A 12,021-nucleotide genomic window follows, 5' to 3' on the forward strand; every position below is an offset into this window, starting at 1 on the left:
TTATGATAAGACCAAGTCTCTAAATGCCACCAAAATTCAAATTGTGGATTGAGATTTGATAGATATGTGAAGAAGTAGTGGGTCGGGTCGGGTCGGGTGGGACCCACGCAAACCGTGAGGATGCGCGCATGAGAGTGTTTGTGTTAGCACAAATAATTGGAGCAGCGTAAATATTTGAATATTGAACACCGACGTGACAATGAGATTTGGTGTAACACATTCCACACGCGCAATGCCAATCACATTCCTACTATAGCTTCTTGCATGCTCCCCCTATTCTATACTATACATATCTCTTTCATATGCATAAATGGGAATTATTATGATACTATAATATATGACTAAAATGTTTGTAATATGTTTAATTTTCATTATATTGCAAATTTTATGCTATTATTTACTACTCCACAGTATATATGTTGTGATAATCTCATCCATCCATGGTTGTTGATCGTCGACGACGCTGAAAAAGTTATGAATAGTCTGATGATAGCTAAACTCACACGAGACTTGCAAAATAGGCCGATGATTCAAAGTCATCGCTACACCATGGTGTTCTGTTTGATGGAATTTGGCCATCGAAGATCGTTTAAAGGACAAAAATGTCATTGTACTATTTTTTTTTTCTGGACCACTTATTAATAATGAGATTATTTGTTTTACAGTTAGTTTTTGAATTTGTGAATTTTTTTTTTCTTGAGAACTAGCTAGGCTTCATAAGAATATAAACTGCATATTATTGCATGTGTCTCAAGTACAACTAAAGACATTACGAGCTAGCTAGCAATTTATTATGAGAACGTTATCGCGAGTCTTGATTCATGGCCAAACAATTGAAGGCTATCGAGTCTAGCCAGGCCAACATGAAAACGGAATCCGGCCAAACTGGTCCACCCAGAAAGGCCAATCAATTCCGAAGCTATAAATTTTCGGTCCTAACTTCGATTTATATATGGACCAATTAACTCACTTATTTTCGAAGTCTAGACCATATCGACATGGACAAAAAGTCAAAAACAATGCCGCTAAATATATGAATTTTGACATGATCATGATATTGCACATGAATTTTAAAATTTTGAATGACAACAGCTAATGAATTTTCATTTTTGTCCTGATTTCTCTCACACGTCGTCAAAAATTTTAAATTCACGCATAATATCAATTTTGATGTATTTAAATGCAATTAACTATATAGTATATTTTTTTCTTAATATGTTAACATCGGCTTTAAACTTACTACTCAAATTTACCTGAACAGACTCGAGCCTATATTTTGCACGTAAGTTCAGCTACAAATAAAATAACATAACTTTAGTTAGAATAAAATTCATTAATTATGACATAGGAAAAATGTTATAAAAGAACATATCTAAACGATCTTAAAGTCCTCAAGTCTATTCCCGTCCTACAATATATATAGTTATATATATTGGTGGGGTTAATTAGGAATAATACATAAATTAAATAATCAATTACTATCATAGATAGCCAGTTCTGCATAATACTTGCGATATGTTTAATATAAATATAGTGTAACCTATTCCTACATTATTGCCATTTAAAGGTTACATAATAATTTAGGGGTGGCAAACGGGTACTCGAGCCGAAAAAAAAAGTAATACCCAATACCCGACACATAGTAACTCCATTACATGATTTCGTACTCGATACTTGTGAATACAATATCAGATATTCAATATCTGAGTATATCAGGTTTGCGTATATCCAATATCCAATATCTGTTTTGCCACCCCTACATAATTAGGAATATAAAATAAAATATTTATAGAAAAATCTTATGTGAGATATTTATTGGTGGGGGTAGAATAAGCCAAATAGAAAGAATAATAAGTATGTGAATAATTAGGCATGGGAAATAGACATGGTCCCAAATTAAAAAGTCCATTCTCCTACTATCCCTAAAGCACACGTTAATGCGCAAGTTGCATAATTTTTCAAGGGTCCTAAAATCCCAAGTCACACACCCTTTGAAGATCATGCGTTGAAATTAAACCTCCTATAGCTATACCCTCACTACTAAAATGGATTTATCTATCTATGGCTTGCTAGTTGCAACTACGACGAGAAAGAAACAGTTGTCGATATGCAGTATATATTACGCTCGCACCCAATAAAAAAATATTATTGCATGTATGGAACATCTCATTTGTGATCAAAACCAAATCAAATAAAATATTAATATGATTCGGTGTAATTTGATTTGTGATTTATACAAAATTTTTATTTTCTTCATATATGAAATTTCTTTATATTTACATGTTTTTTTTTTAATTTGCGCTTTAAGGGACCAGATCATGATATTTAGAAATAACAAAAGAAAAAATATAGTACACATGAAGATTTTGTTTTAACCATATATATTAATATATGGTTAAAAATCATGATTGCTACTAGTATTATAAAATTATACGTATGAGACATTTGTAATTTAATACACAAGTTTCTTGGCATTTTGTGCATCATAATGCTTGACAGTTTGCGTACTGAGATCGTGTTATTACTATTATTTTAACGTGAATAATTGATGGGTCATCCAATATACGGCATGTGACCGTGTGGGTTATCTATTAATAATATATTAATATTAATTATATTGCTTACAAAATAAGACAATTGACTAGTTAAATTAGTTTATTCTTTGACCAACTAAACTAATAATAAAACTGAAACTGAAAACTGAAATTATAAATTAATGCTGAGAAAAGAACCCGAGTGGGTCAAATTTAGAATGTCTTCAAGGATAAAATATTTTCGACATTTAAATCATCAATCCATTAACTAAAAAAAGAATAACATAAATAAGCGCATAAAAGTTAACATAAGTATACGGCACTAGTGAATCAATATGAGAATAATTAATCAGTTTTTTTTTATATACTTTGATTTATGTGAAATCTTGAAAATATTAATTTCATGTTTAATATAGTCATCCCGCATGTATAGCCTTTTTCACGTTAGGCATTCTGAATTATTTATTATATTAGACAAATGTAGATAGCACTACGTTACTTTAAATGTTGTGCACCAAATATCAAAATCTGCATTAAATAGCAAAGACAAAATATTTCCTCCAAAATAGGGCAAATTAATTAAACTACTACAAGACTCGAATAATGCATGCAGTTTAATTAATGGCATGCCTAAAAATACACGTATCTGTTAGTTAATTGAGTCAATTAATTAATACCTTTAAATTGAATACCCACAGTAATATTAAGGACCAGTTGTGGAACTTTATCACAAATTAAATAACGATAAAAATTGATAATATTGCTAACTAGACGATGGCGTGAGAGTGGAGTCCATAGCGGTAAAGGCGAGAAATGGAATGAAGGTGTCGAATGAAAAAGTAAAAAAATGACCATCTAATTTTTACTCTAAAAAAAATAATACTTCCTCCATCCCTTAACTTTTGTCATATTTTGATCGGGTACGAGTTATAAAATATGTAATGAAAAATGAGTTGAAAAAATTAGTGAAATGCGGATCCTATTTTCAAATATTAGTTTTACAATAAAATGTGAGTGGGAATAGCTAGTGGAATGTGAAGCCATTACAAAAAAAATGCAAAAAGTAAAATGTGACAAATTTTGTGGAACAAATAAAAATGAAAATATGTGATACTCCCCCCGTCCCCGATTAAGAGTCACACTTTTCCATTTCAGTCCGTCCCCAATTAAGAGTCACACTTCATTTTTACCATAAATAGTAAGTAGGTCCCACATTCCACTAACTCAATCACTCACATTTTATTATAAATCAATATAAAAAAATGGGTCTCACATTCCACTAACTTTTTCAACCAACTTTTCTTTACATTTCTTAAAACCCGTGCTCGGTCAAAGTGTGACTCCTAATCGGAGACGGAGGGAGTAAATATTATTGAGTCATCCAAGTTCTTTATGAACCTAACCCAAAAATTATCATGTACTTATTGGACGCACATAATAGTAGTAATACTTGTCGCTAGCATATTAATTTCATAGATGATACATGTCCTGTGATATCTAAAATTGTAACAAATCAGATTCTTCATATTATGGCATAAATAATGAAATAAAAGTAAAGAAATACTAATAAGATGCAATATGTAATACTAACGTGTTGATGACAGAAGCAAAAAGGTTAATATCACAGTCGTAAAAAGACTATGACCTTTCCATAATCTACAACTTTTAGTCCAACTTTCCTTTATCTTTTTCTTTTATTCCAGCTCATCAAATCCTAGTCACCAATGAGAACTCAATCAAAACCGGCAGTGTGCGGTGAAACCGTGTCGTCCCTTTGACAATCACCAAAAGTCAACCCAATCTAAAAATCCTAATAAAATAAAATAATAGAAATCCCTCAACTTGGCCTCCTCCAATAATTCACTATATAAAGGCATCCCAACTCTTTCACCACTTAAAATAATTTCATTTTCTCGAATCAAAATTCAAGAAAGTCAAATTAGATATTGAGTTATGTCCGAAGTGATGGAGGACTGGAGTTTGCAGGCAATAGTCCGAGGATCGAGCGGCGAGTTTGGGAAGATGGAAATGGACGGCCCCGATTCATTCTTCCAATCCCTGGCTTCCGACCAAGATCTCCGCGCCACTTTTCCCGACATCTTCGACGGCGACGAGCTTGAAGAGCTTTACAAACCTTTTTACCCCGCAGCCACCACTCATTCCGATCAAACCGCCCAAGAACTAAACGCGGCCGAGGATAAGGCGTCCCCCGACCAATCCGATCAATCCTCCGTCACCACCTACACGCCCAAGTACAAGAAAAGGTCCGTCAATTCACTCAAATTTTTTACGATTTTTCGAAACTAGGGATGGATCATAACTTTGTGATTTCTGTCCCACTAGAAATGAAACGTTTTCCTTTTTGGGTTGTCCCTTTATCTCTACTTTTCTCACTCTCTTACTTTACTATCTCTCCTTTAACTCACAAAACAACGTTACATAAGATCCTGTGGCGAACGTTTCATATTTATTGGGACGGAGGGAGAAGTAGTATTGATTTATTGGTTTGAATTTTCAGGAAGAATCAGCATAAGAGAGTTGTGGTGAAGGTTTCAGCTGAGGGGCTTTCCTCTGACATGTGGGCTTGGCGTAAATACGGCCAAAAACCTATCAAGGGATCGCCATATCCAAGGTAGTTCATCTCTCATCACTTTCTCATTAAAGAAAAAAAAAAAGAAAAGAAAAAATAGTAGTTTTATTGCTTATTTATAACCCTAATAAGAAGGGTTTTTCCACGTTAAATCTTGGTGTCGTTTTATTCCCTTATAACCCTAATTAACGAGAATCGAAATCGCGGGAACAGGAGCTATTACAGATGCAGCAGCTCAAAGGGGTGTTTGGCAAGGAAACAAGTGGAGCAAAGCTGCACGGAGGCGGGGATGTTCATAATCACCTACACGGCGGAGCACAGCCACAGCCAGCCCACGCGCCGCAACTCCTTAGCCGGCACGGTCAGGCAGAAGTTCCCCTCCCCAAAGCAAGCCCACAAATCTCACCACCAAACGTCGGAAAGGGATGTTAAGCCGGTGATCAAAGTGGAGGAGATGCCCAAACCCGACCCAAACGAATTCGTCGTCTCGGATTTTGTTTTCAGCGAGGATTTCTTTTCGGGGCTGGAGGAATTCGATGAGTTCGCTCAGCCATTTTCTGCAAGGCCTTGTAGCTGGCTTTAGGAGTTGTTCCTTTTTTCCGATGTAAGAAATATAGTCGCTCAAGTCAAAAATTGGCGAGTTAGAATGTCCAAATTAATTTTTTTATTATTTAATCTGCATATGAATATATACATGCTTAAATTAAAAAAAAAAAATTGCGAAATTACTCGATTGTTTCGATAAAACGAAGAAATTAATAGTGTTCAAGAGACGCCGTAATATTTGGCCAAATCGTATTGAAATATGTGACACATGATTTAACAACCCCCACGACTTTGAAGATGTAATTAAGAAACCAATGATGATTTCATTTATTTCCATAATTTTTGACAAAAGAGCATAGGAAAGTGCAAGTATGAACGGTTGTTTTGGGCAACAAAAGCCGCCGCAGTTCTTATAAAAGCCACGTACTTATACGTGTTTGTCGACAAATGTGACTGATCCGATCTTTAGTCACTGAAATTCATCATTATGAAAAATGCACAAAATTTGCCTCTATTTATCCGAGATTTTTTAGGAATCAACTGATAGGATTGATCGGCGTTCGCAGATCGGCGATCGATAAATATCTGTCGCGGGCGAGTGCCCGACTCACCCGTCAAGCACAACAATGGTCTCACTTTGGAGAAGATCACGAACAATAATATTGATATTCTTGAATGATTTCTCAAATGATTACAATAACTCCTATTTATAATGCTAATAACTAACTTAATGGACACCTAAACAAAGATGTGGAAAGGATACGCAAATCCCTAATTTAACTAACTAAATAATGCTAATGCTCGTATCAACTCTCCCACGGTTGAAATCCACCTTGTCCTCAAGGTGGGAACTACGACACAATGAAGTGAGTCGAAAACATCAGCTTTGGCGGGCTATTGGCGGTGTGATGTCGGGCTGCGGAAGTAGGGTTGTCCGGCGGATAGGCGGGACTCGGCAACCAGATCTGGTGCTGTGCGTGGAACATCTTCCGTCGGGCAGCGGCGCAACTTTGGTTCAAGATGGTGAAGGCTTAACTAGTTGTTGTGCGCGGGTGGATTCCCGTCAGGCAACGACATAGCTATGGTTCGATCTGTGTGGCTAGTTGCTGTGCGGACTTACTTAAAACTAGAAGATGGACGGAGCATAATCACAGAAGCAACTCAGTAAACATAAAGGTGCAATGTAGCTCACCCTACTCCCTGGTCGGTTTTTGCTTTGTGGCTTCGATTAATGTTTGTTTAGTTTTTGGTTTCCTTGTTTTGCTTGGAGGATGCTTTTCTTAGTCCTCTCTTGATTACCCTTTGTTTATGGTTAGATATCTTGTGGATCGGTGTTTTGCTCTCGACTGTACTTCCAATAATGATTTTTTTATGTGTGTCTTTATTTGCTGTTTGTGGCGAACACAAGCATGATTTTCGACTAGAATAGTTAGGGGTGGTTCAGTACGGTATACCCGTACCGTGAGTGCCATACCGAATACTGCACCGAAAATTATGGTATGACAAAACATCATACCGTTACCGTACCGAATTTTTTGTTATACCAAAAATTCGGTAAGGTAGTTTTTGATACCGTTACTATACTGTGTTTTCGGTATATTGTACTGCATTTCGGTATACCTTACTTTTGCGGTATACCCAACTGTGGACGACCTACTGTTATACCTGTTATACCGGAAAAAATCTATTATACCCAAAATATTCTAAAAAACAATTCTATTTTTTATTTTCGTGTAGTAGAGAATTCTATTTTTAAATTTTAGTACAAATATAACATAAATATATATGTATAGTATGTTTATATATATAATAATCAATCGGTATACCGGTATACCATGGTATATCGAAATGTCGGCATACATCGACGATTCGGCATGACGATATATACCGGTATATCAAAAATTCGGTATACGACGATATACCGCGATATATGAAATCTAATACCGGTACCGTATCAAAAAAATACGATATACCAAAAAATCGGTATTTTCGGTATTTTTTTCCGGTATAATTCTCCACCCCTAAGAATAGCTTTTTTAGTTTATTTTGCGATGGAAAGGTTGTTTAGGGTTTATGATAGTTTTTATGCTTTTTTTTGTTCTTATAATTATGGGATTTTCCAAGAAAGCCTAGCGTGCAACCTAGGGTACCTCATCAAGTAGAACCCCATTATAATCATCAAAATCCAGAGGGGAGTTATGTAGAGCACAACAGTGGCAACCAAGTAAAAGATGAGAAACAGTGCAGTTGCCCTCCGATCCCTCCAGCTCAGCAGATTGCAGAACCTCTCCCCATGCATTGCCAGCTCTCCCATAATAGTCTGCACCTTCGAAGCAATATTCCTTATCCTGTCGTATCTCAATTTCAAAACATCCATTTGATTCAGTGATGTCGGGAATGAGTCACACTCCTCGTCCAATTCATCGTTGAGAGAAGATCACGAACAATGGTGTCACTTTGGAGAAGATCACGAACGATAATATTGATATTCTTGAATGATTTCTCAAATGATTACAATAACTCCTATTTATAATGCTAATAACTAACTTAATGTAGTTTTTGATACCGTTACTATACTGTGTTTTCGGTATATTGTACTGCATTTCGGTATACCTTACTTTTGCGGTATACCCAACTGTGGACGACCTACCGTTATACCTGTCATACCGGAAAAAATCTATTATACCCAAAATATTCTAAAAAACAATTCTATTTTTTATTTTCGTGTAGTAGAGAATTCTATTTTTAAATTTTAGTACAAATATAACATAAATATATATGTATAGTATGTTTATATATATAATAATCAATCGGTATACCGGTATACCATGGTATATCGAAATGTCGGTATACATCGACGATTCGGTATGACGATATATACCGGTATATCGAAAATTCGGTATACGACGATATACCGCGATATATGAAATCTAATACCGGTACCGTATCAAAAAAATACGATATACCGAAAAATCGGTATTTTCGGTATTTTTTTCCGGTATAATTCTCCACCCCTAAGAATAGCTTTTTTAGTTTATTTTGCGATGGAAAGGTTGTTTAGGGTTTAGGACAGTTTTTATGCTTTTTTTTTTGTTCTTATAATTATGGGATTTTCTCTCTTTTGTTTCTCTGTCTTAATCTACTTTGCTTGATTCAGGTTATGGATTCTCATTCCTTCCCAGACCCTTATCCATCCCTCTCACCATTGTCGCGGTCTAAGACCTGCCTCCATGCCTCTCATCCTCGTTGGAGGTTCATGTTCATTCGGACCCAGACCCAGACACCATTCCTGGGTCTGGAATATGGACTTCGGATTTGGGCGTTGGAACTGATTTGGGGGAGGACCCACCATTTCAGTTTCATTTTGAGTTGGGTGAGTCTTCTGGTGGCTCTACTCCACCTCCTGAGGTCCCAGTTGTCGACGCGGTGATTCCAACACAACTATCGACATCTTCACCCTCCATCTCTCTAAAGTCTTTGCAAGACCATTTCTTAATGCCCTTGCCAATGAGATTAACTTTAAAGAATTCATCAAGCATAAGAAATATATGTTCGACTTATGTGATTGTCATTATATATTGCTTTAGTTATATAGTTCAATATGTCATATCAGTTGGAATTCATTCATCACCACCTGCTGGGGAGGCTGAGGTGGCTGCTGGAGAGGCTGGGGTATGATACACATATGTTGGTTTTGGTTTTGAAGGTAGACCGACCTCTTTTCTTCTTGATTACATGTATGGTGTCAACATTCTCTATCCCTTTGCTGGTATACAAAACAAACATTGTTATCTTCGTGTTGTTTTACTTATGATTATGCTACGAATTCTGCAATTGAATGGAGGTATGTATCCGAGGGATCAAATATTATATTTATATTATTAGAAATATGCATATGCACATACAATTTTAGGGCGATGATCCAAATAAGAATGCATCTAAATCTAGAAATGCAACCCGAATCTTGGCCCTAGAATTAGGTGATCAATGGTCAATAATTAAGCAAAAATACGGAAGATCATTATTAATCAGTTTTAGGTCATTTTGTAAAATTTGGGTGTGATGTCATTTTTAGATTACTTTCGGTAAAATGACCTAAACATACACTAATAATTACCTAAAAATGTCCTACGTATAATTTTGGTATGCGTTTTTGTATTAAGATTTAGTTTTGCATAGGTAAAAAACGCAGATCAAAAACATACGCAGGACATTTTTAGCTCACTGTTAGTGTATGTTTAGGTCATTTTAATAAAGGATGATCAAAAGTGATCTAAAAAATGACATCACACCCAGATTTTATAAAATGACCTAAAACTGATTAATAATGACTTTGGTGTTTTTGCTTAATTATTGACCGTTAGATCAACTAATCCTAGAGATTTCTGGATTTAGATGCATTCTTGTTTGGATCATCTCCCTAATATGATAGGGTATACCATGCTTATAATAGTATAAAATTTATTATTTATATTATATAATATTATATATTTATAAAACTAAAGCCCTTACCATATATTTATATAATTTGTTTGACAAATGTAAGTTCATAGACTCACGGTTGTAGTGATCGCGAATGGAGAGTTATAGAATATATGACTTGGTGGCTAAGAAAGTTATATTTTGGATTTTATTTATTTCCTAGTTAGTAGATGGAAAAATATTAGTATTTGTTTTTCCTTGTACAAATTAGGATTTTCATTTTTGCTTATTTTCCTTTTAGTTTTATTTTCCATAAGCTTAGAATTTCCCTTTGTCGTTATCAATTATCATATATGTACATATGATAAGAGGATACACTAACGAAAAAAATATAATTTGAAATGAATTCGAAATTTTAAAACAGTAAATACTAGAAACCACCAAAGTCTTCCTTACATTTTTCTTACTAAAAACATGAATTTGATTGTAGTATATAGTTATAAGGAGAAGTAATTGGAGTTGGCCCATTGGTTTCAGTCTGGGCCTTGAATGTCAAAATTCTTGTAGGCTGGTATAAAAGTGGTGTACTACTAGTATTTAAATTGGTAAAGAACAAACTGACGTCTCTCTTCCTTCTGGGTTTGCATCCAAGAAGAAGCCAGATACATCATTTGCCAATTTAACTATGTTGCAGTCCTTTGCGAGGTGCTTCGCAGCAGTGGTCCGGTATGTGTTGAAGGTGCAGGGTCAGTGGTCTAATGAATATAATGAAGACATCTTCTTTTGTTGATGTTCATGTTGGGAAGTCATCATAGGACATGCATCACTATTATGATCACAAACTAATTGTCTTTTATTGTTAACTTAGTTATCTCTCGGAACATTTTCTATTCATCAATCATAGTATTGTTATTCATTTACTTCTTGATATCAGTCTCCTACTTTTGTGTTGTTGGTTTCTATATTCATTTTCTTCTTGTTATTGTTGAGTTGTAATACAAGTCCAAGATGAACCTTTTTTTGCACCATCCTTCTTCTTTTAACTACTCTTACACACACATATATATAGAGTCCTCTTGTTTGAGATCGAAGACCACAATTTAATTCTAATTATGCTACAAATTCATAGTTTATATTGTTATATTGTTATTTTATGGCCGCTAGAAATACATAGTTACCAAAAGAAATATGAGCCCAGTAGCAAGCCCAATTGTTCTATTAGTGAATAGGGCTCAGTTTGTTTAATATTCACCATTTTTTCAAATTGTTATCTCTATCTATATATGTATATCATTAATTAGTACTAGTAATTTTAATAATTCAATAATTTTCGTGAATTATCAATACCTAAAATACGGCTATTTTAAGTTTTTAATTGAAGAATAACGCCCGATTTTCATAATATATATCTAAGGGCACAAGATGATTCTTAATTTCTATTCTAAAACTAGTTTTTATTTTAGTTTCTATTCTAATTAAAAATGATCCTTGTATATATAGGAAAGGGAAGTCTAATGGTCAATACAATAATGAAGTACATGCGTTGACTCAACCCTTACAAGTCATCAAACCACATGAAATGTTAAGTTTTAGTTAAACAACCCACATCAGAATTAAGTGGGTAAATTATGACCCATAGCTAGATCATAATCACAACCAGGTAAAAAATAAAATTCTTAAAACATGACAGATGATAAGCAAATCATTATTTATTAGAAAATTAAATTTCAAAGATCAAGAATCATTGATCTAAATCCAAATTAAATTTACATAAACTAATTAAGGATTTCCTTATACTGAAATAGGCAGTAAAAAATAGTATACTACTACTACTACTATTTTTTTTGTTACAAAAATTTAAGTTCGTATATACATACACTATATATACATGGCGTAGGCAGAAGGTGTTTATACTACAAAGTACAAACA

At 34.5% G+C, this 12,021-nt stretch overlaps 1 protein-coding gene across 1 annotated transcript; it reads left to right on the plus strand.

Annotated features, from left to right (window-relative positions):
- The first annotated feature begins 4,429 nt into the window (after window positions 1-4,429).
- LOC125212513 (WRKY transcription factor 22-like) lies at window positions 4,430-5,794 on the plus strand. The gene is made up of 3 exons (XM_048112709.2): window positions 4,430-4,798; window positions 5,053-5,166; window positions 5,338-5,794. Exons 1-3 carry the CDS (start codon window positions 4,488-4,490, stop codon window positions 5,705-5,707), a joined length of 795 nt encoding a protein of 264 aa, XP_047968666.1. The 5' UTR covers window positions 4,430-4,487; the 3' UTR covers window positions 5,708-5,794.
- The last annotated feature ends 6,227 nt before the right edge of the window (window positions 5,795-12,021 follow it).

The sequence above is a fragment of the Salvia hispanica genome, chromosome 3 (assembly GCF_029641045.1).
Source record: "Salvia hispanica isolate PSC_SH4W2 chromosome 3, Shi_PSC_v1, whole genome shotgun sequence".
In the NCBI taxonomy this organism is placed as follows: domain Eukaryota; kingdom Viridiplantae; phylum Streptophyta; class Magnoliopsida; order Lamiales; family Lamiaceae; genus Salvia; species Salvia hispanica.